The 24,173-nt window shown below is 51.8% G+C and overlaps 1 protein-coding gene across 4 annotated transcripts in view; it reads right to left on the bottom strand.

Moving 5' to 3' along the window:
* Window positions 1-1,584: 1,584 nt before the first annotated feature.
* AKNA (AT-hook transcription factor) overlaps window positions 1,585-24,173 on the bottom strand; it is a 63,814-nt gene continuing 41,225 nt past the window's right edge. For 2 of the 4 annotated variants that reach the window (XM_029063447.2, XM_029063448.2), the window contains exons 9-22: window positions 23,131-23,344; window positions 22,452-22,600; window positions 21,064-21,234; window positions 20,387-20,660; window positions 18,781-18,887; window positions 18,236-18,507; window positions 16,513-16,669; window positions 13,897-14,067; window positions 11,253-11,368; window positions 5,824-5,964; window positions 5,390-5,473; window positions 4,779-4,904; window positions 3,986-4,187; window positions 1,585-3,361 (exon numbers count right to left, since the gene is read on the bottom strand). In XM_029063447.2, the coding sequence (XP_028919280.1) occupies window positions 3,070-3,361; window positions 3,986-4,187; window positions 4,779-4,904; window positions 5,390-5,473; window positions 5,824-5,964; window positions 11,253-11,368; window positions 13,897-14,067; window positions 16,513-16,669; window positions 18,236-18,507; window positions 18,781-18,887; window positions 20,387-20,660; window positions 21,064-21,234; window positions 22,452-22,600; window positions 23,131-23,344 (2,476 nt within the window). In that variant the 3' untranslated portion in view covers window positions 1,585-3,069. The remainder of the gene's footprint in view (window positions 3,362-3,985; window positions 4,188-4,778; window positions 4,905-5,389; window positions 5,474-5,823; window positions 5,965-11,252; window positions 11,369-13,896; window positions 14,068-16,512; window positions 16,670-18,235; window positions 18,508-18,780; window positions 18,888-20,386; window positions 20,661-21,063; window positions 21,235-22,451; window positions 22,601-23,130; window positions 23,345-24,173) is intronic. The other 2 variants (XM_029063450.2, XM_029063451.2) reach the window with 2 other exon arrangements.

Below are 24,173 nucleotides of genomic sequence, written 5' to 3'. Positions count from 1 at the left end.
TCCACCAATTGGCATCCTCCCTTTAAACCAAACCCACCTGGACACCCTGACTTTGAAATATGCCAAGTGACCAGCCATGGTCCCTGGGGCTGCCAGGTAAACACAGCTGCTGCTTGTCCTCAGTGATTGCAAATGGCTCAGGCTTGGAAGCTAACTGTGGGGATGCCAGGCTCCTAGAGCCCTCGACCCAATGTCAGAAACCAGATTTGTTCCTCAGAATGTTGCTTCCTTGAAACCTAGGAATTAGTTTCACTCTGAATTTGGGAATGCTGGCATCAGCACAGGGCCCTCACCACTTTAGCAGACCCAAGGCTTTCATCTTAAAAGAAACTGGAAAGAAGGCTGAGGTCTTAAAAAGAAACTAAAGGAAGTCACTTGGAGGTGTTTGTTTAAAAGAAACTGGAAAAAACTGAACACCTCCCAGTGACTTCCTTCAGGCTTGCCACCCTCACTTTAGGGAACTGAATTTTGGTAGGAAGTCAGCTATCAGGGCAGACAGCACCCCGCCCCCGTGCACCCCCCTCCCCCCGCCCCACTCTTCAACTTTCTGATTTCAGTGTTTCTTTTCTAGCCCCACTATATTCTCAGAGCCACACCTCCTTCAGACCCAGTTTCTCAAGAAGAGGTGATGCTGTTTCCCAGAGCAGAGTTGCGGGGATGGGAGGCTCCCAGGCCTCCTCACCTCAGTTACAGCCCTCTAGAACTTTGCTTGGCACTTCAGTTTGGGCAGAAGTGGCAGGGGTGCTTTGAAATCTTTCTTCACCTCTAGGTTCTCTGTAGCATGCTGCTCAGGCGGTGGTTAGAATTGGGCTACCTACGGGTTCAGATGGCTACATGACGAGTGAGGTGTTTTAGAGGGACTCTGAGCTCCAGCCATGATGGAACATTATGGATCTTGGCCCTGGAATGTCAGGCACGGCACAGGGGTGAGTCTCCTGAGGAAGGGCAGACAGAATCCGTGGTGAGCAGCTGATCCAAGGCTCTGCTTTCTCCAAGAGTCTTTTTACAACTGATCGGTTACATGAGTGCATCTTAACTTTGTGTTGCAGATGGTTGAGTTTCTTCAGCCTATGATGCCTCTCTCATGCCAGATTCCAATTCCTCCATCCAGATTGAATGCAAATAGTATTAGGGACCAACACATCTCCTGGGGTTTTGGTACAGTGTCCAGTGCCTCAAATCCTAGTCTCCCCTACCTTTAAGTGAGAGTGTTACCAGTCCAGTCATATTGGATTGGCCACACTTTGTTTCCCTGAGATTAAGGCAGAGACTGCTAGGGTCCTCAAGTCAGGCTATCATCTTTTGACCAAAACCACAGGCTGGGTGTCCTGCAGAAGAGATGGATTATTTTGCTCGCTCTCTATGCATTTCACAATAAGAAACAAATTCTATTTGGTAAGGGCTATGGCCATCAATACACCTTAGTACCCAAAATGGAAGGGAAAAAGAGGAGGTTACTGGCAGGACTTCAAAAGGAAGAAATGTTAGAGAAGATCAATGTGAACCTTAGTTTTTCACCTGAGTCTGTGCTCCAGTTGAAAATCCCAAATTTGCTTTTCAAGAGGCTGGAGTTATAGAAAATCGATAGACTGAAAACAGCTCCCACTTTGGACATGCATATTTCATTGGGAATAGAGGTGACTTCTGCTCTATGCTATTGGTGGCCACCTTCCAAGGTGCCAGCTCCTGAAGGCCATCCAGTGCCATGTAGGCTCTCCTGTTGGCACCCCTCCTCATCAGTTCACTCTGTATGAGGCTGACCCGCTGTTGGAAGCCATGGAGGGCTGGTGGTCCTGCTTTGGAGTTCTTGGGCTCCACTACTGCTTTTACCATGATACATCAGCATCCTTTACTGTGATCCAAATGCCCAGCACTGCTGCCCATTTACACCTTTTATTTTATTGTTGCTAACCAGCCCCATGTGCTTAGAATTGCCCCACCACCACTGGAGGCTCTTGCATTAGGCCAATTGCAACCCCTATTGAAGCCTGAATCATCCAAGGCCACCTTGAAGCATCGGAAAACCAGACTAGATCACACCCAGCCAAATCAAACTCCCCTGCTGGAGCCAAATTTTCCCACAGGATATTACAATGTAAGAGGAAGGAGGGAGGGAGGTGGAGAATAACAACCAACCAAGGAAGCAGGGGACTGAAGAATTGAGCAAAGGTTTGAGATGACACTCAACCCAGTTGCAAACTCACTAGTTTCTCTCACACCACCAAGGGGCTGGAAGCCATCATGACACCTGGATGGAATTTGAGACTAAAAAATATCCAGCCCAATTGCTGAATTTCACAGTGGATAAAATTAACACCGGACTAACACCCTTCCATTGGAAAGATATCATAGGAGATGGAGGTGAGAAGGGAGAGGCAGTGTGAAAGAAAATGGGAGGGAATCATGGCTGGTTAGTGCACTTTGAATTCTTCCACATGCCTGTGAAGAGCAAAGTGCTCTTCTGTCTCACATTTGCTTCTTGTTCCTTTCCTTCAACTTCAACACCAACAAGATGAGGAATCCCAGTTTCCAAACACATAAATGATATGTACAGTTATTTAAAAAAAATTAAAACATCTTTCTCACTTGTCTTTGTGTCCAAACACATAAATGATATGTACAGTTATTTAAAAAAAATAAAAACTCAGCTTTCTTCACTTGTCTTTGGGATGGAGATGGATAAATGCTGCTCAATCCCAGGAAGCTGAGGAAGGCATAACTGCAGCAGGGGCAGGCCTGCCTTCACTGCCCTAGTCCGTACCAAAAAAAGACGCAAAGGGAAAGGGGCATCTAACAGTTATCTAGGTAATTTGATCTATGCAGACTGTCCACTGCTCTGTGAGGTTTAAGTGAACTGGAAAATAATCAACTCTCATCTGCACTGTCGAGATTCAGCCGATTCTACTTTCAGACATAAGTAGATCTGAGGGAGAGCACTGCATACTTGTTTAAGGTAAAAGCCCAACACACCTTGCCCTAGGACCGCTGGACTTGCCTTTGTGGCTGGGACCTCAGGCGGGGTAGAGCAAGGTGGCTCTCCCCACCCAATCCACCTTTCACCAGTTCTTGTCAAAAGAGGCAGGAGTTCCTCAGGGCCTTGGCCCTGTTTAGGTCAGAAGTCAAAGACCGGCTCATCTGCTTGGTGGTAAACTTGATGCTTTTGGCTGCCTGCACAGCTTGGCTCAGGGACCAGTTCAGTTCATTGAGGTCATCCAGTTCAAGGGCCAGGGAACGGCGGAGCCCCGGGACTGGCCTGGGGGCAGTTGGTGGCGTCTGCTCTGTGGAGCTGAAGCTGCTGGAGCAATAGAAGACAGGGCCTGTTGGGGAGGAGGCTGAGGTAGACACACAAGTGGGGTAGTACCTGAAGGGAGGAAAATACAGCTTCAGTAAGCAAGAACAAAAAGGGTCAGAAAAGCAGTGTCTCTACTCCCGTAGTCTCCTCTCCTTCGACTCCCCTGGTCCAGACAACACTAGTGTTCCCTCTTCCTGCTTTCTAAGGAAACCCGGGCTGGGGGAGGTCACACAGAACAGCAAAATGTCAGGATGCCCTTCTGCCTCTGACTTTCTGTGTGGACACAGGTAAGACCTGGGGCCCACCTGCACTGAACCTGTCCTCCAAGCCAGGGTGACCATGAGCCAGGAGACACAAGCCATGGCTGATTCCAGAGGTGCTTGCCTCAACCCTTCCTCTGTGGAATGAACACCATACTAAGTGCCAGACCCATTAGGGGAGTAGGAGCCCAGCTGGGGTCAGTGGCCACATGACTCCTGACATAGCCTGCGGGCCTGGGCACACAGGAGCCATCCTGGAGCTCCATGGTGAGCTGTAAAGAGCCGGTGGAGACAGTCTGTCTCCCATTTTGTTTCTGAGCCCACGGAGCCAGGGTCATCTTCTTGGTGGTAAGGGCCCTGAGCCAGAGCTGAGCACAAGCAATAGCGGGGCTGGCCACTGTGGACAGGGACAAGGCAACAGGTGGGTACTTACACTATAGAAGGGGAAGGAGGCAAAGTTGACAGTACTGGAAGGTAAGCAACAGCTGGAGCAGGGGCGGCTGGGGAGGCCAAGTACCAAACCCTGGGTGGTGGAGGTGAGGACGGAGGCCGCTTGGCTTCAGAATGTGTCCGCTTGGCTTCAGAATGTGGCTGGGAATCTGGTGATCCACCTCTCCTGGTGAACTGGTGTGACCCTATGGAAAAAATCTGCAGTCAGTCCTGTGCTGGAGGGAGGCAGGAGACACACCCTGGAGCTTCTCCCTAAGCAGTGGGCAATCACCCAGGGGAAAGACAAGCCAGCCCTAAAGCCAGGGAAAGGAGTCATGGGCCTGGGGCCTCTGTTTCTGCAGCCACAATGTTTTCTGCCATGCTTATCCCTCGGGCTCTGTCTCTCCCTAGTTTCTGCTCTACCTTCCTTGGGCAGACCGGAGGAAAGAAGGAATAGAGGAGATGGAAAAATAATCACCATCAAGGAAAACCATGCCCTCACTCCCACCAACTTCCTCTATCCTCCCTCCCCGCTTGATGAGGCTGAGGGCCCTATCACTCCCTTGACGTACTGCCAGAGCTAACTGTAGTCTTTACCCACCTGCCCCCTTCTCTCTGCGAGTGCTCCTGCAGTGAGGAGGGGACCAGTTCTGGGGCTATGGGGAAAATGAAAGCATGGGTGGCTTGGCTCAGCCCAGTCACGGTGGGGTTCCGCGGCCCAAGGGGACAGGTCCCCTGTACCTCATTCCTGCCCCAACCAGATCTAAGCCCTTGGGAAAGACCACCCTCTGCCTCACCAGTAGTTGCTGGATCTGAGTGCTTTTCAGCTGCGGCGTTTCCAGAATCCCAGTGCAGGGGACACTGCATCTTCCGGGAGGGGTCACGTGGTGGAGAGGTGCCTACGCCCTGGGCCGGATCCCTGCCTGAGAAAGGAACGAGGTGGGAGCATAGCACCCCGGTGAGGAGTGGGCGTGGCTGCTGGGGCTGGGATTCCAGCAAGCTGGAGAAAGCCGAGGATGGGAAGGGCTCCACCACTGCCCTGGAGGCCCTCTGGACTGAGGGAGCCCTACTCCCACCCGCAGATCTCAGTCTCACCCTGGGAAAAGCTTGGAACAGGCTTGACACTCCTATATGCCTTTTACATGCCAGACCACTGCCCTTGCAGGGGATTCGGACAGGAAGCAGGGTGACCTGCCCAGGGGGGATGATCCCAGGAGTGGCTTCCCAAGGAGCAGAGTGATTGGTGGGCTGTGATGCAGGGGGAAGGGAGGAGGGGAGTGCTCCCAACCTTGAGATTTTCTAAAGCGAGGGGCCTGGTCCCCCTTCCCTCTCCCAAGTTCTGGAGCCCATGGGGCCTGCCTGCAAGCCAAGATAACTGTGAGAGACCATGGGTGCAGTCTTTTTTCACCTGGAAGCTTCTGGCAGCAAGAGCAGGAAGTGGTGTCTGCGGCTGCCCTAGCAGGCTTGGGCCTTGGCATGTGATACTCTTTCCCTGTGCACAAAAAACAACTTCCTTAAGCATTCCAACTCTCAGGGACAGAAGGGGGCCCCCTCTGCCATTCCCAGCAATTGGCTCTATTTGCCCACGGGGGGGGCGCTCCTAGGGTAATGCCCCCCACCCACAACTTCCTGGCTTGGATCACTTTCTGGTCCAGCTGGGACAGGGACTGTGGAGGTGAAGGGTCCTCAAGAAAAGCTATCACCTTCCCCCTGCCTTTCAGGGAGACTGGACTCCTGGGAATGTGGGGAGAAGTCTACCAAAGCCCCTGCCCCAGACTGAGCCAGAACCTACCCCTGCTACCACACACCACCACCCCAATCCACTTCAGGACTTGTCAGCACCTGTGTAAAGGCCTCGGAAGGTTATCATGCCCTCCTGCTTCTGGGCTCCGTGCGCTGCTCTCACTCCAACCCATTCCTCACCCCGACAGCTCCACTCTGCAGCTCTCCTCCTCTCAGTGGTGGGCTGCTCGGACTCTGGGCCTGGACAGGACAGATAGACAGATACACATACTCTTAAGGTTCTGGGGAAGAGAATTCTGTTGTGGGCCTATCAGAGTGGCAGCACCAGCCAGTTCATTGGTACTGTGTTCCCATGAGCATGTGGGTCAACTCAGAGGGTGGAAGTTGGGTCAGGACCCTTGCCGCCCAGCAATATTTAGTCCCAGCTCCTCCAAAAAGCCTTCCCTGAATACCTCATTTCCTGCCAGCTCCACTTAAGTTCTTCTTTGTCTCCCACCTTGCCACTAGGGTACTCATCCCCTAAGCCTTTGGGTCCTCCCCCAACAGCACTTATGTACATGTATTTAAACTCTGTTGCTTCCCCTGACCTGGAATTTATTTTGGTGTCTGTCTTCCCCCACCATGGATGGAAAGCTCCCTAAGGGTAGGGTAAGAAGCAATGTAACCTAGTGGAAAGGATAGGGGGCTGGAAATCAGGACGTAGGTAGTAATCCCCACTGCACCACTTGTCTGCTGTAGGCTCCTGAATGAGTCACATGACCTTTCCATGCCTCAGTTTTCTCAGCTGTAAAATGGTGATTAAGTATGTATTCTCTCTCCCTCTTAGACTATGAGTCCTATATGGAAGCGGGACTATGTTTGATCTGATTGTATTGAATCTACCCCAGCACCTGGTGCAGTGCTTTGGCACACAGTAAGCATTAATACTACAATTATTATTATTATTAATAAAGTATTAGTAAAGTGCTTGCCATACAGTAAGTACTTAAAGTGCTAGTGTAGATTTAAAATAATCAGGTGGGACACAATCCCTATGCCACATGAGGGTCATAGAGAAACTAGTATGGAGTAGAATTCTATCCCCATTTTACAGATGAGGGATTTTATAGTAGGCAAGAGGTGGAGCTGGGATTAGAACTCAGGTCCCCTGACTCTCAGACCTGTTCTTTCCACTAGGCCATACTGCTTTCCTACTTATTAAGGATTGTCTACTAATTCTCCCAATCAACCAGTGGTATTTACTGGCACTGTATTAAGTGCTTAGAACAGTGTTCTGTATAGAGTAAGTGTTCAATGCACTCTCATGTGCTGGGGTAAATGCAAGATAAACAGGTCCAACATGGGTCTCCCAGGCTAAGAAGGAGGGAGAACAGATATTGAATCCCCATTTTGCATATGAGGGAACTGAGGAACAGAGAAGTGACTTGTCCAAGGTCCCATAGCAAGTAAACTGGGATTAGAACCCAGTCCTCTTCCAGGTCTGTGCTCTTTCCACTAGGCTATGCTGCTTCTTGTCTACACTCACTGCCTTGAATTCCTCAACTCCAACTCTCTCCTGAACCCCCTCCAATCTGGCTTCCGTCCCCTCCACTCTACCAAGACTGCTCTTTCAAAGGTCACCCGTGACCTCCTTTCCAAATCCAATGGCTCCTACTCTATCTTAATCCTCCTCTACCTCTCAGCTGCCTTTCACACTGTCGACCATCCCCTTCTCCTCCACACCTTATCTCACCTTAGCTTCACAGACTCCGTCCTCTCCTGGTTCTCCTCTTATCTCTCTGGCCAGTCATTCTCGGTCTCCTTTGCAGGCGCCTCCTCCCCCTCCCATCCACTAACTGTTGGAGTTCCTCAAGGGTCAGTTCTTGGCCCTCTTCTGTTCCCTATCTACACTCACTCCCTTGATGAACTCATTCACTCCCACGGCTTCAACTATCATCTCTACACCGATGACACCCAAATCTACATCTCCTCCCCTGTTCTCTCCCCCTCCCTTCAGGCTCGTATTTATTCCTGCCTCCAGGACGTCTCCACTTGGATGTTTGCCTGCCACTTAAAACTCAACATGTCCAAAACTGAACTTATCTTCCCTTCAAAAGACCCTGTCCTCTTCCTGACTTCCCTGTCACTGTGGATGGTAAGACCATCCTTCCCATCTCTCAAGCCCGCAACCTTGGTGTCATCCTTGACTCAACTCTCATTCACCCCACACATCCAATCCGTCACCAATGCCTGCCGGTCTCACCTTTACAATATTGCAGAGAGCCACCCTTTCCTCTCCATCCAAACGGCTATCGTACTGGTACAAGCTCTCATAATATCCCGGCTGGATTATTGTCAGCCTTCTCTCTGACCTCCCTTCCTTCTGTCTCTCCCCACTCCAGTCTATTCTTCATTCCACTGCCCAGATCATCTTCCTGAAGAAACGCTCTGGGCATGTCACTCCCCTCCTTAAAAAGCTCCAGTGGTTGCCCATCAACCTCCGCACGGAACAAAAACTTCTCACTCTGAGCTTCAAGGCTCTCCATCACCTTGCCCCCTCCTACCTCACCTCCCTTCTCTCTTTCTGTCCACCCGGCAGGCTCCGCTCCTCTGCCGGTCACCTCCTCTCCATCCCCCGTTCACGCCTATCCCACCGTCGACCTCTGGCCCACGTCCTACCGCTGTCCTGGAATGCCCTCCCTCCTCACCTCCACCAAACTAACTCTGCCCCATTTCAAAGCACTACTGACAGCTCACCTCCTCCAAGAGGCCTTCCCAGACTGAGCTTCCCCTTTTCCCTTTGCTCCCCCTCTGCCCTCTGCTCCTTCCCACTTCCCCTTTTGACCTCCCTTCAGCTAAGCCCCCTTTTCCCTCTGCTCCTCATCCCCTCCCTCAGCACTGTGCTCATTTGTACATATTTTTATTACCCTATTTATTTTGTTAATGAGGTGTGCATCCCCTTGATTCTATGTATCATGATTATGTTGTCTTGTTTTTGTCCATGTGTCTCCCCTGATTAGACTATAAGCCTGTCATTGGGCAGGGATTGTCTCTATCTGTTGCTGAACTGTATACTCCAAGTGCTTAGTACAGTGCTCTGCACATAGTAAGCGCTCAATAAATACTATTGAATGAAGTGAATGAATGAATACTCTCCTAAGTGCTTAGTATTATGCTCTTTTTACAGTAAAACTCATTAAATACCATTGACTGCCCTGATTTGGTAGCACTGATTCATTCATTCAATAGTATTTATTGAGCGCTTACTATGTGCAGAGCACTGTACTAAGCGCTTGAAATGAACAAGTTGGCAACAGATAGAGACAGTCCCTGACATTTGACGGGCTTACAGTCTAATCGGGGGAGACAGACAGACAAGAACAATGGCAATAAATAGAGTCAAGAGGAAGAACATCTCGTAAAAACAATGGCAACTAAATAAAATCAAGGCGATGTACATTTCATTAACAGAATAAATAGGGTAATGAAAATATATACAGTTGAGCAGACGAGTACAGTGCTGAGGGGATGGGAAGGGAGAGGGGGAGGAGCAGAGGGAAATGGGGGGAAAAGAGGGTTAAGCTGCGGAGAGGTGAAGGGGGGGCGGTAGAGGGAGAAGAGGAGCTCAGTCTGGGAAGGCCTCTTGGAGGAGGTGAGTTTTAAATAGGGTTTTGAAGAGGGGAAGAGAATGAGTTTGGCGGAGGTGAGGAGGGAGGGCATTCCAGGACCGCGGGAGGACGTGGCCCAGGGGTCGACAGCGGGATAGGCGAGACCGAGGGAGGGTGAGGAGGTGGGAGGCAGAGGAGCGGAGCGTGCGGGGTGGGCAGTAGAAAGAGAGAAGGGAGGAGAGGTAGCAAGGGGCAAGGTGATGTAGAGCCTTGAAGCCTAGAGTGAGGAGTATTTGTTTGGAGCGGAGGTTGATAGGCAACCACTGGAGGTGTTTAAGAAGGGGAGTGACATGCCCAGATTGTTTCTGCAGGAAGATGAGCCAGGCAGCGGAGTGAAGAATAGTCTGGAGCGGGGCGAGAGAGGAGGAAGGGAGATCAGAGAGAAGGCTGACACAGTAGTTTAGCCAGGATATAACAAGAGCCTGTAGCAGTAAGGTAGCCATCTAGGTGGAGAGGAAAGGGCGGATCTTGGCGATATTGTAAAGGTGAAACTGGCAGGTCTCCGTAACGGATAGGATGTGTGGGGTGAACGAGAGAGACGAGTCAAGGATGACACCAAGATTGTGGGCCTGAGAGACAGGAAGGATGGTCATGCCATCCATGGTGATAGGGAAGTCTGGGAGAGGACCGGGCTTGGGAGGGAAGATGAGAGCTCAGTCTTGCTCATGTTGAGTTTTAGGTGGCGGGCCGACATACAGGTGGAGACATCCTGGAGGCAGGAGGAGATGCGAGCCTGAAAGGACGGGGAGAGGACAGGGGCAGAGATGTAGATCTGTGTGTCATCTGTGTAGAGATGGCAGTCAAAGCCGTGGGAGTGAATGAGTTCACCAAGGGAGTGAGTGTAAATGGAGAACAGAAGAGGGCCAAGAACTGACCCTTGAGGAACTCCAACAGTTAAAGGATGGGAGGGGGAGGAGGCGCCTGCGAAGGAGACCGAGAATGACCGGCCAGAGAGATAAGAAGAGAACCAGGAGAGGACAGAGTCCGTGAAGCCAAGGTGAGATAAGGTATGGAGGAGGAGGGGATTGTCGACAGTGTCAAAGGCAGCAAAGAGGTCAAGGAGGATTAGAATGGAGTAGGAGCCATTGGATTAGGCAGAAGGAGGTCATGGGTGACCTTAGAGAGAGCAGTCTCGGTAGAGTGGAGGGGACGGAAGCCAGATTGGAGGGGGTCCAGGAGAGAATGGGAGTTAAGGAATTCTAAGCAGCGATTGTAGACGACTCGTTCTAGGATTTTGGAAAGGAAGGGTAGTAGGGAGATAGGGCGATAACTGGAAGGGGAAGTGGGGTCAAGAGTGGGTTTTTTTAGAATGGGGGAGACGTGGGCATGTTTGAAGGCAGAGGGGAAGGAGCCATTGGAGATTGAATGGTTAAAAATAGAAGTTAAGGAAGGTAGGAGGGCAGGGGCGATGTTTTTAATAAGGTGAGAGGGAATGGGGCCCGAGGCGCAGGTGGAGGGGGTGGCACTTGCAAGGAGGGAGGAGATCTCCTCTGAGGATACTGCAGGGAAGGATGGGAAAGTAGGGGAGAGGGTTGGTGGGGGGGAGGGGAGAGGCGGAGGGGTGACTTTGGGGAGCTCAGACCTGATTGTGTTGATTTTCGTGAGGAAATAGGTGGCCAGATCATTGGGGGGGAGAGATGGGGGAGGGGGAGGAACAGGGGGCCTAAGGAGAGAGTTAAAGGTCCGGAACAATTGGCGGGGGTGACGGGCATGGTGTCGATGAGGGAAGAGAAGAAGTTTTGCCTGGCGGAGGAGAGGGATGTAGCAGCCAGGTGTTTTTGAAGGGATTGTGTTGGATGAAGCTGACACTGAGGAGATTCTCATTCCATTAATGTATATTTCTTATCCTGTGGAAGTTCCCTCCCTCTACACGTCACTTACTGCAGTCAAGCATGGATGCACCCCGTGGAAAAGAAGAGGACCTGGGCCGCAGCCTTATGGGTGGGATGCCCGGGGACGAATCACCCCGTTCTTGGTGGTGCTGCTTCACAGGCTTTCTGGGAAAGTGAAAAAGGGGAAAATAAGATGGATAAGGCTCAGCATATTTTAAATCAATCTATCAGTGGTCTTTACTGAGTGCTTATCGGGTGTAGAGTGTTGTACTAAATGCATGGGCGAGTATGATACAACAGAGCTGGTAGACCATTCCCTTGCCGACAGTGAGTTCACAATCTAGATGGGGAGACAGACATTAATATAAATAACATATAATTTACAGATATATATATATATATACATACAAGAGCTGTTCAAGGGACTGAGCTAGGGAGAGTAGACTCACTACCATTTGGGCATGGGACCTGTAGCCAATGGAAGGTCAAGGTGATTCAGTAGGATTTATTGAGCACTGTCATAATATAATTATTCATTCATTCAATAGTATTTATTGAGCACTGTACTAAGCACTTGGAATGTACAATTGGGCAATAGATAGAGACAATCCCTGCCCAATAATGGGCTCACAGTCTAAACGGGGGAGACAGCAAAGCAAAACATAACAAAACATTACAAGACAACATCATCAAGATAAACAGAATCATGGAGATATACACCTCATTAAAATAAATAGGGTAATAAATAATACATACAAATATGCACAGTGCTGAGGGAAGGGGAAGGGGGAAGAGCAGAGGGCAGGAGAGGAGGGAAGGGGAGGGGAGGAGGGGCAGAGGGAAAGGGGGGGCTCAGTCCGGGAAGGCCTCCTGGAGGAGGTGAGTTCTCAGTAGGGCTTTGAAGAGGAGAAGAAAGTTAGTTTGGCAGATGTGAGGAGGTGGGACATTCCAGGAGAGCAGCAGGACGTGGTCCAAGGGTCGACGGCGGGATAGGCGCGAACGGGGGATGGTGAGGAGGTGAGTGGCAGAGGAGTGGAGGATATGGGGTGGGCAGTAGAAAGAGAGAAGGGAGGTGAGGTAGGAAGGGGCAAGATGATGGACAGCCTTGAAGCCAAGATTGAGGAGTTTTTGTTTCGTGCGAAGGTTGATAGGCAACCATTGGAGGTTTTTGAGGAGGGGAGTGACATGCCCAGAGTGTTTCCATAGGAAGATGATCCGGGCAGTGGAATGAAGAATAGACTGGAGTGGGGAGAGACAGGAGGAAGGGAGATCAGAGACGAGGCTGACACAATAATCCAGTTGGGATAATACAAGAGCTTGTACCAGCACAATAGTAGTTTGGATGGAGAGGAAAGGGCGGATCTTGGCGATATTGTTAAGGTGAGACTGGCAGGTGTTGGTGACGGATTGGATGTGTAGAGTGAGTGAGAGAGCTGAATCAAGGATGACACCAAGGTTGCAGGCCTGTGAGATGGGAAGGATGGTCGTGCCATCCACAGTGACACGGAAGTCAGGGAGAGGGCAGGGTGGTTGGGAGGGAAGATAAGGAGCTCAGTTTTGGACATGATGAGTTTTAGGTGGCAGGCAGACATCCAGGTGGAGACGTCCTGGAGGCAGGAGGAGATGCGAGCCTGAAGGGACGGGGAGAGAACAGGGGAGGAGATGATTTGGGTGTCATCTGCGTAGAGATAACAGCTGAAGCTGTGGGAGTGAAATGAGTTCACCAAGGGAGTGAGTACAGATGGAGAACAGAAGAGGGCCAAGAACTAACCCTTGAGGAACCCCGTTAGTGGATGGGAGGGGGAGGAGGAGCCCGCAAAGGAGATCGAGAATGAACGGCCAGAAAGATAAGAGGAGAAGCAGGAGAGGACAGTCCGTGAAGCCAAGGTGAGATAAAGTGTGGAGGAGAAGGGGATGGTCGACAGTGTCAAAGGCAGCTAAGAGGGCAAGGAGGATTAGGATAGAGTAGGATTATTTGTTAAGTGCTTGCTATGTGGCAAATACTGTTCTAAGCATGGGGTAGATACAATATAAGTATGTTACTCAGTCTCTGTACCATATGGAACTCATATTAAAGAGGGAGGGAAATCAGGTATTGAATTCCTGTGAGCCCCAAATGAAACAAGGACTATGTCCAATCTGATTAATTTATATCTACCTCAGTGCTTTGGACAGTACTTGACATATAGTAAGTGCTTAAATAGCACAAATATTGTATTATTACTATTACTAAGAAATGCTCCTATTATTATAATCTACTGTATCTTTCCCACAGTGCCCTGCACACAGCCAGCAGCAGCAGGAAGTAAACACCCAGTGGGTACAGTGCACTAGTATTCTAAGAGCTGGCTACTGGCGGGGTGATCCCTGTTGACTGCAGGGGGTCTTGGAGGCAGGGGGACCTGAGGGCCTCTGCTGGAAGAGGCACTGTGCCATGGCAGCCCCAAATGGGAGATAGCTGAACGGTGCCCAGGTGTGGGTATGGATGCACTCTGAGCTGCGACTGACCCCACCCTGGAGCCCAGTGGACCCCCAGGTCATGACTATATCCACCCCACCCACCCCACCTCCAAACACAGACGTTCAGACTAGCCTGTCCGAGGACAGGATTGGTGGTGATGTTGAGGTGGGAGAGGTCACAGCTGTCGAGCGACCACAACTACACCCGACCCCACGATGGCCGCGACACTCACCTGGTGGGCGTGGAGCCGCCCGAGGATGGAGGAGCCTTCCCAACGTGACCATGGCGATGGATGGGTTGTACTCTGGGAGTCTCCTCGGGGTTCTCCCTGGAGCTAAGTAGCATCTTCTCGAGCTTCCGCCGGAGCCGGGAGACCTCGTTCTGCAGGGCCTGGATAGCCTGGCTGGTGGCAGGAAGGGGAATCCAGAATGCCACTCCTTCCCGGCCCAGCCTGCCTGAACCTGGGCCACAGGTCCCAGAGGCAGGCGGAGGTGCTGAGTGGGAAGTGGGGCTTCCAGCTATGCATTCCCCCAAGGGAGGAGTGCATTGCTGGTCAGAGGCTCCTGCCTTCCTTCAGGAAGACAGCCGCCTGCTCCCAAGGTGGGGGAGATAATAATAATAATAATGTTGGTATTTGTTAAGCGCTTACTATGTGCCGAGCACTGTTCTAAGCGCTGGGGTAGACATAGGGGAATCAGGTTGTCCCACGTGGGGCTCACAGTCTTAATCCCCATTTTACAGATGAGGGAACTGAGGCACGGAGAAGTTAAGTGACTTGCCCACAGTCACACAGCCGACAAGTGGCAGAGCTGGGATTCGAACTCATGAGCCCTGACTCCAAAGCCCGTGCTCTTTCCACTGAGCCACGCTGCTTGCCTGGCCCCAAGGGCTTATAAGACTTTAATGGTGTCTAGTCTTCCACCTGGCTAAAAGACCCAAACCTTTTACAGAAGGTGCATTTCATTTCTCAAGCAGCCTCACCTACACTACCTGTGAGCTACAAAATGGCAGAGGGTCTGGAGGGTAAGGCTGAGAGTCTAAGAGGAATACCTGCTTCTCTGCATCTTGAGCAAGTTACATGCACCTGCTGCCTCTACTGCTTCTCCTCCAACTCCTTTCGTGGTTCACTATAACCTTGTTTCTACCCCATTCACTCCATTGAGGCTGCACTCTCCAAAGTGCCCAAAAACCTCCTCCTTGCCAAATCTGATGGACTCTATTCTGTCCTAATCCTCTTCTTGACCTCTTGGGCACCTTTGCTCCTGTGGACCACTCCCTTCTCGTGGAAGTGCTATCTAACCTAGGTTTTGCTGACCCAGTTCAATCCTGGTTCCCCTCCTACATCTCTGGCTATTCCTTCTCAGTCTCTTTTCCTGGCTCTTTTTCTGCCTCTCATCCTTTAATGTTCTGTTCTGGGTCCCCTTCTCCTCTCACTTAATCCCTCTCTTGGGGAGCCCTTTCACTCCGATGACTTTGGCCACTACCTTTATGAGAATGACACCTAAATCTCTCATTAGTCCCAGACTCTCCCTTTCTACAGTTTTGCATTTCTCTTTCCTGCATAACATCTCCACATGGTTGTCTCACCAGAACCATAAGTTTAATGTCTAAAACTGAATTTTTCATCTTGCTTCCCAAATGTACAACTCCATCTAAATTTCCCATCACAGTGGACAACAGCAACTTCCTCCCTGAAACCAAAGACTGCAACCTTTATTTTGTTACTGACTCACTCTCTTTGAACTCTCAAATTCACTTTGTTACTAAATCCTGGTCATCCAAATAAGGTCCAGATGTTAATAATATCTTGACTTGACTACTGGGTCAGCCATCTCCTTATCAGTTTCCCTGTATCCAATTCATAGTTCACGCATCAGCTAGCCAATAATCAGCATTTCCTGAGCACTTATTTTGTTCAGAGTACTGTACTAAACATTTGTGAGAGTATAATAGAGTTCTTAGACCCAATCCCTGTCTTGGAGAAGCAGCATGGCTTAGTGGAAAGAGCATGGGCTTGGGAGTCAGAGGTCATGGGTTCTAATCTTTACTCTGCCACTTATCAGCTGTGTGACTTCGGGCAAGTTAATTTCTCTGTGCCTCAGTTACTTCATCTGTAAAATGGGGATAAGGACTGTGAGCCCTGCGTGGGATAATCTGATTACCTTGTATCTACCCCAGTGCTTATAACAGTGCTTGGCACATAGTAGGCGCTTAACAAATACCATAATAATTATTATTAGTATTGACTCTCCCACATCTGACCCCTTGCTCACACCCTTCTTCCTGCCTGGAATGCCTTCCCTCTTCAAATCTACCTAACTGCACTTCTCCCCATTCTCAAAGCCCTCCTGAAATTTCCAGAAGGGTTTCCCCAATTAATTTTCCTTCTCCCCGGGTCCTTCCTTCCAGCTACCACCTCAAGACGTCTGCACTCACAGCCCCCAGAGCACATTGATACATATGGATGGTAAGTACTCTACTATGTAAAGGCATTTTCAGCCATGTACGTATCTTTCCAGTCTCCTTTTCCTCTTAGCTGTAAATTCTTTTGTGTCTGCCTCCCCTGATACATTATCAGCTCCTTGAGGGCAGAGATGTGCTCATAATACATCTCTGATTGGATGACTGATTGATTAAGGAGAGTAAGTGAAAGAGTTGGGTCTGTGGGCATTGGGCCATGGAGAGAGAGAGATTTTGTGAGCTGAACAGACTCTGCAGTTCTGGGGCACTGGAGAGCGGTTGCCACGGTGGGGCCTTCCCATAGCCCTTTCAGGTGCTCAGTCCCAAGCTGCCCTCCTTCCTTCCCCACAGGCAACTCTGACCCAGAGCCTGCCCTCTAGACACTTACTCTCGTGCTATCCGGGCATCGAGGTGGCTGGCTGGAAGTTCCACTGTTGGCTGCCGGAATGTGGCCAAGAAGGCAGCAGGCTGGTCCTGCCCTTGGATGGAAGGCTGGTCGCAGGCCTTGATCATCCTGGAGGCTTCAGTCCTCACGTCACTCTGACCTGGCAGGGGAGAGATACCAAATGACCCAACTGGCCGAGGCTCCTTGAGTCTCCTATCCAAGCCAGATCGGGGTGGGGACTGAGCTTGGGAAAGCCGCGGATGAACTTTCTGCAGGTATTCCTAGATGGGGGTCACCAGACTTGGGCCAGTCAATCCAAACTGCATAAATATCCATGTCAAATTCAAGGGGGCCGAACTCCAAATAGTGTAAATAACATAGAACTCCTTAGGGCAGCTGGAGGCATTTGGATTCAAATCCGCTGCTCAGGGCTTGGTGCATCTGAGAGACACTTGGCTCTGAGTGTGGCAATAGTAGTGTGGTTGGGGAGCAGCAGAGTGGTGAGGAGACCTTCCCCAGTTCGTCAAACCAGAGGGACCAGGCAGGGGAGACTGCTCTGCTCCTCACCTCCCCAGGGGGAAGGGGGAAGCATCTGTTCTAGGTAGTCTCTAAGAGAGAAGTCATTTGCAGAAACAGGCTGGAGCAGCTGGGTCAGGGACAACCTCCCAGAGCCTTGCATAGAGTCCCCCACCACCTGGCCAGGACTGGATCATGGCTCAGGATTAGAAAAGCCACAGGAACAATCAAATCACAGCTTTGCCCACCTGGATGACTAGGGAACGGGGGTCATGGCCTGCCCTAACACTGCCCTCCAGCCTGAACACCTGTGGGCAGAATGCTACCATGTGTCCTGCAGCCAGCCACATGTGGACAGAGCCCTGCCATGTGGCCTGCTGTGGTCACAAAGCCCCAGGACCTGAAAGATGCAGACAAACCCATGAGAGAGAGGCAATACGAAGTTCCACTCTCTGTAGTCTTAAAAAGTAACAGCTTCCACCCCTCTCTCCGCCCCCCACAACTCAGCTTCTGTCCAGCAGAGGGAAGGGGCCAAAGGAGACCAGAGGGAGAGGGATGGATGCAGGCCAACCTCTTCCTGGACAAATTCAGCTCTGCTCTGAGCCCTGGGGAGTTGTGGGAAATGCAAGGGCAGTATCACAGGCAAGGCAAGGAGCTGAGGGTGCCCACTCCCATCGCCCAAGAAGCTAGTTTGGTTCTGGACTGGCCTCAAGGGTATGAACCGGGACTGGGGGGGCATCCACTTCTGCTCAAAGTGACCAGGGGAGGTCACTTTGGACTTGTTCTGGGGGACCCTTGGACCTGGGTGGTTAGGGTTCTTCAAGCCTAGTTTCGCCTCATTGGACTTGCCCTGGATCCAGCCCTCGTTAGAGAAGCAGCATGGCTCAGTTGAAAGAGCCTGGGCTTGGGAGTCAGAAGTCATGGGTTCGAATCCCGCTCTGCCACCTGTCAGCTGTGTGACTGTGGGCAAGTCACTTTACTTCTCTGGGCACCCATCTGTTCCCTCATCTGTAAAATGGGGATGAAGACTGTAAGCCTCACATGGGACAACCTGATTACTCTGTATCTACCCCAGCGCTTAGAACAGTGCTCTGCACATAGTAAGCGCTTAACAAATATTTATTTTAAAAGAAGTGCTTAGTATAGTACTCTGCACACAATAAGCACTCAATAAATATGATTGATTGAATGAATGAACAGACAGGCTCACCTGCTTTTTCTTCCGAGCAGGCTGGAGCTTCTGAATCTGGGCCAAGCTGGGATGAGTGATTACAGCCTTGCCTCCTTCTCCAGAATTGCTCCCGGGTGCTCTGCATGGCCCCCAGCCCCCTTTCTTGGGGGATGCCCTCTGACTCCTTCCAAGGGCTGAAGCCTTGAGCCGGACTGGGGCTGGAGGGCACCCATGTGGCAGGGGGATGGTTTTCCAGGGGATGCCTCCGGGGCTTGGAAGCCAAGGATATCTGGCAAGTCTTCTGCTGCTTGCTGGGAAAAGGGAGAAAGGACATCTAAGCTGGAGTAACTGAATCTGTGGTGGCCCACTTGCTGATCCCTGGGAAGCCCCATGGAGTTGTGACCACTTCACTAGGTATCCTGTACCCCCTACTTCCACCCTGACCAGGACCTTCCCCTCCAGCCACTCTGATCCTGTCATCCATCCCTCTGTTCTCATAGCACCTCCCAGCACTCCCTCTCCCTCCCTAACTCCTATGACTCAGGATCCCAGCCTGACACGCATTGGTCCCACGGGGGCCATACCTGGCCTGCTGAAGCTGGTGCTCCGGAGTCTGGGTGAGGGGTGACACCTGGCTGGTTTCAGACCCCAGGAAGCCACTGTCGGTTTCCGGGGACACGATGCGATGGTCCTAGATTATGCACATGACACCTTCACCTTGAGCCTACTCCCTATGCTAGGCCTATACCTCACCCCCTCTCTATCTCAGACTGCATCCTGTCTACTCTGTGGCCCGCCAGGCCACTGGATCAACATCCAGGGTCAAATAAAGCCACGGAGGCATGTCTGAGGGGGCAAGGGGGCCTCAGGGTGGGGAAGCCCTCCTGGGACAGGGCTGGGACATGGGATGAGAAGGCCAAGGGGCAGAGGTCAGGGATAGGTCTTCGATCCAGGTGTTCATTCATTCATTCATTCAATAGTATTTATTGCGCGCTTACTATATGCAGAGCACTGTACTAGGCGCTTGGAATGAACAAGTCAGCAACAGATATAGTCCCTGCCTTTTGACGGGCTTACAGTCTAATCAGGGGAGACAGACAAGAACAATGGCAATAAATAGAGTCAAGGGGAAGAACATCTCATAAAAACAAAGGCAACTAAATAGAATCAAGGCGATGTACATTTCATTAACAAAATAAATAGGGTAATGAAAATATATACAGTTGAGCAGATGAGTACAGTGCTGAGGGGATGGGAAGGTAGAGGGGAAGGAGCAGAGGGAAATGGGGGGAAAGAGGGTTAAGCTGCGGAGAGGTGAAGGGGGGGCGGTAGAGGGAGTAGAGGGAGAAGGGGAGCTCAGTCTGGGAAGGCCTCTTGGAGGAGGTGAGTTTTAAGTAGGGTTTTGAAGAGGGGAAGAGAATTAGTTTGGCGGAGGTGAGGAGGGCATTCCAGGACCGCGGGAGGACGTGGCCCAGGGGTCGACGGCGGGATAGGCGAGACCGAGGGACAGTGAGGAGGTGGGCGGCAGAGGAGCGGAGCGTGCGGGGTGGGCAGTAGAAAGAGAGAAGGGAGGAGAGGTAGGAAGGGGCAAGGTGATGTAGAGCCTTGAAGCCTAGAGTGAGGAGCACTCAGCACTCCAGCCCAGAGCTCCAGGCCCCACCCACCAGCTGGGCAATCAGTCCCAACTGAAGGGTGTCCTTCTGCTGCCCCTCCCACAGTTCCAGGTCTGGAGGCTGCTCCCCTCTCAGATGACAGTCACCCCAAAAATGTGCCCTGAACCACTGGCCTGGCTATGAGGACCCTCTGACCCAACAGGGAAGTGGCAGATCACCTGAGTCACTCATGAATTAACTGACAGGGGAGGAGGGGAAAAAGAGAGGAGGAAAGGACAGGAAGGAGCCACATGATTGGGGTGGTTGAATTGGGAAGGCTTTCTGGAGAGAGGTGTGTGGGGAGGGTACTTAAACTGGTATTTAAGGTGGGCAAGAGTTGGGCATGGCTGAGGGAACTGGGTGGCTGAGAGGGCTAGGTGGCTGAGGGAGCCGGGTGGCCAAGGTGAGGCAACTCAAAAGTCCAGCTGGATGTTGAGGGGTCCCTTCCATATTGGCCCTGGTCACTCCACATTGAGGTTCCCCCTCTCCCATGCCAAGACCACCCTTCAGGGCCCAAGGCTGAAAGGCTTTCACTCACCTCTTGCCGGGTGGCTTTGGCTGGGGAGGAATGTCTGCGGGGCAGCTGCTCAGAGCTGCCCCTGTCCACCAGGCTGGCAACGCTGCTCTGGTGGGATGGTGGCTGCTTCCGTCTCAGGATGGGAAAGTTGGGGATGTCTGGGAGGGGGTTGGGGGGGGCAGTTCCACGTCGGGGAAGAGGCTCAGATTGATGCATAGGCAGTCGGCACATAGGTCCCTGCCCAGATGGCTGCTTCTCTTCTGAGGGGGTGGGGGCCTTCCTCTCCAGAGGTGCTCTGGGTAAGAGAAACAGTCGGCCTTGGTCTAGGGCAGGAGCCAGGCTGTGGGTTTGTTTGGGGGTTCTGTGTTCCCTGGGAATGCCCTATAGATGGCCACGGTTCTGTTCCATCCCAAATTCCACCAATACCATCCCCCTCCTCCCCACAGGGTTTCTGGGGCTACCGGACTTAGTAGAGGGGGGCAAGGCCCAGGCAGGGTCACCAGGGCCCATCTTGGAGTCATGACTTCTAGCTGAGACTGTTTTGTCAGGGCCTCCCACCCTGTCCCCTTGGGAAGAGGTCTGTGCCTGGATTTTCCTGCAGTGGCCCACACTCAGGGCTGAGGATGCAAAGACGTCTGAATCTTCCCCACCACAGAGTGATTCTGGGCCAGCACAGAACGAGCAGGGACTGTGCTTACAGAAGAGGGACTGAGCACCTCTGTTCCTCCTCTGATGCCAGTGGCCTGCGGCGGTGGGTGCCCAGCTGGGCTTTCCTCAGAGTGGGGCTCTCCACAGCCTCCTGCAAGTCCCCTTCTCCCTGGTTCGGTTCCACCTTCAGGGCACCTGGGAGAGATTTGGTGTCCCGATACCTGCAGCAAAGCAGATGGGCAGTGACCTGGAGCCAGGAGGGGCCTGGGATCAGGAGGCAGGGCTGGACCAAAGTCCCCATCATCTCCATCATTCAAACATCTGCTGGGCGAGGGCCTGAGGGTTCCAGTCTCCATTAGATAACCACCACCGCCATGTGGTGTTGCTATGATTGTGCTATGTACCAAGCGCTGTATTAAGTGCTGGATTAGCTACCATGCAATCAGATTAGATCCAGCCCCTGTCCCACATGATGCTCGCAGTCTAAGAGGGAAAGAAAACAGGTATCATGCCTATTTTACAGGTGAGGAAACTGAGGCAAATTGAAGTTAAATGACTAGCCCAAGGTCACACAGCAGGCAAGAGCCAGGTTTAGAATCTAGATCCCCTGGCTCTCAGGCATGTGTTTTTACCAATCGGCCATACGGGAGCAGGAGACTAGATTAACACAAATCAAAGCCCCATGTTCTCCTGGGGGCAGTCCAGCCGATGAGGTGCCTGGATGCCCACCAAGGGACCTGGTCCCACTGCTGGCAACCGAGGCCCTGCTGCTGAAGCAGAAGAGTCGGCTGGAAGGGCTACAGCTGGCCCTCTCCAGACACTTGAGGCTCCTGGGGTAGGCAGTGACATGGACCACGCTGCCAATGGGGTCTCAGCTAGACCGGAGTGCAGCAGGCACCTCTGGGGTGATCCTCACCCCATGACCGAGAGGCTACCAATCCTGTCTCTGCCCAGATCCCAGCCGAACTAGCCCCTGGTGTCTGCTCTGGGGTGAGGTCAAAGGGAAGGGGCAGGGCGGAGCAGAACCAGAGACTACACAGGGCTCCATTAACTGCCCCGGGAGGCTGCTCCACGCTGTCCAGCCTTGCCGACCTCTGATGGGGAGTGTAGACCATTTCCTGTTCAAGAAACCATTGACTGGAATTTGTCATGGATAAACTTTGGGACTTTCACTGCTTGTCTTCCTTACTCTTTGTCCTCACCCTCTTTACCCACTCTGACCCAGCCTTGACAACCCGTGTATACACAGAGTTGACGAGGCCACGTATACAGGGAGCTGACCTCCTTCGGCCTTCAGCCCGGTGCTCCCCACTACACAGGAAGCTGGACCAGGCCGGGTTCTCAAGGCGAAGGGAGGAGTAGGGGTATGTCATGATGTGTGTGGTGAGGGTGAGGGATGAAGGGGGTTACCGGCAGGATCAGTGGGATTGACACTTACTGACCCAGCAGGAAGGTCCTCTCCAACTGCAGGGCTTCGTGCTGGAGGAGCCCTGGGAAACCACCTCTCTCACCTTCTGGCTCGTTGCCCACTGAGCTAGCTGCTGTGTCCCTCAGAGGCAGGGAGGGGCTGCCTGGGACCCCCAGAGGCTGTGGGATAGAAAGGTCATAACCATACCAGAGGGGCTAGTGATGTCTTAAGTGCCTTTGAGACACCACCACCCCCTTTCCACTCCCCTTCTACCCTCCCCAATTCCCAGCTTCAGGGTGGCAGTACCCAGAGACACTCGGGGCATCCCCTGCCTTATTTCCCCATGACCCCCAATCCCAACAGACCTTTCTCTGCCTCCTTAGATCAGTGGCCGCTAGCCAACCAGAAACCCTCACCGCTTCCCAAGACCCCAGATGCCTCCTAAATTAAATAAAAACCCAACATCTTCACAATTTCATTAAGCCCTGCCCCTTCTTCTCCATCCAAACCACCACCACACTGATCCAAGCACTTATCCTAGCCCACCTTGATTACTGCATCAGCCTCCTTGTTGACTTCCCTGCCTCCTGTCTCTCCCCACTTTAATCCATACCTCACTCTGATATTTTTCGTAAAAAAACCCTCTCTCTCCCCTCCCTCCCCCCCCTTTCTCTCTTTTTTTTTTCCCCTGGACTGGGGCAGACTATACCTGGGAGTATGGGATGCAGCTGGCTGGCTTTGGTGTCAGGGGGGATGGGGCTGGAACCCGGGGCAGTTCCTCAGATGGTGAGGCCGAGAAGCTGCATGGTGGCGGGTTCTCTAGTGGGGTTCCGGGAGGCTGCCGGCCCAGAGTAACCTGGTCAAGTCCATCTTTCAGCTCCTCCAGGTGTATTCCCAGCCGGAAGATCTCTCCCTCCACCGTCCTAGAATGGATCACACCATCAGTCAGAGGAGGTAGAGGGAGCTGACACATTGCAGAGATTGACTCCCTGGTCACCTGACTCTTCTCTGGGGCCTCTCCAAGGGCTTGCATATATATATAATGATAATAGTATAAGAAGAAAAATTGGTGTATTGGTTAAGGGCTTAATATGTGACAAGCACTGTTCAAAATTCTACATCCAGCCTCATTACCTTGTATCTACCTCAGTGCTTAGAAGAGTCCTTGACAAAAAGTAAGTGCTTAACAAATACCATTAAAAAAATGTACTGGAGTAGACACACTATAAGCAGACTTGTCCCATATGGGGGTCACAATCTAAAGGGGAGGAAGAACAAGGGGTATATCTAAGCCTCAAGACCAGCCCCCACTCACCACAGTTGGACCCCTAGGCCATTATTCCCAAGTCCCTGTTTCCATGGCTGGGCAGAAGGCCAAGAGAGGCTTCCACTATCACCTTGAAACAGATGACTTACAAATCAATCTTGGAAGACCCCCCCCACCTCTCTCCTTTGTAATCTTGTATCTCCTCCTGCCTCCAGGACGGACATCTCTCCCTGGATGTCCTGTTAACCCCTCAAAATATCCCAAACTGAACATCTATCCTCTCAAATCCTCTCCTCCCCCTCACTTCCTCATCACTGTTTCCACCACCAACCTCCCCATCTCTCAAGCCCATAAAACTGGCATTTTCATTGGCTCGTCTCTCTCTTTCAACCCTAATATTTAGTAAATCACCAAATCCCATCAGTTCTTTCTTCACATCTTTACAATCTATCTCTTCCTTTTCATCCAAACTGCCATTCCATTAG

Source organism: Ornithorhynchus anatinus, chromosome 4, assembly GCF_004115215.2.
Source record: "Ornithorhynchus anatinus isolate Pmale09 chromosome 4, mOrnAna1.pri.v4, whole genome shotgun sequence".
NCBI lineage: Eukaryota > Metazoa > Chordata > Mammalia > Monotremata > Ornithorhynchidae > Ornithorhynchus > Ornithorhynchus anatinus.
This window is presented reverse-complemented; position numbering and strand designations above follow the sequence as displayed.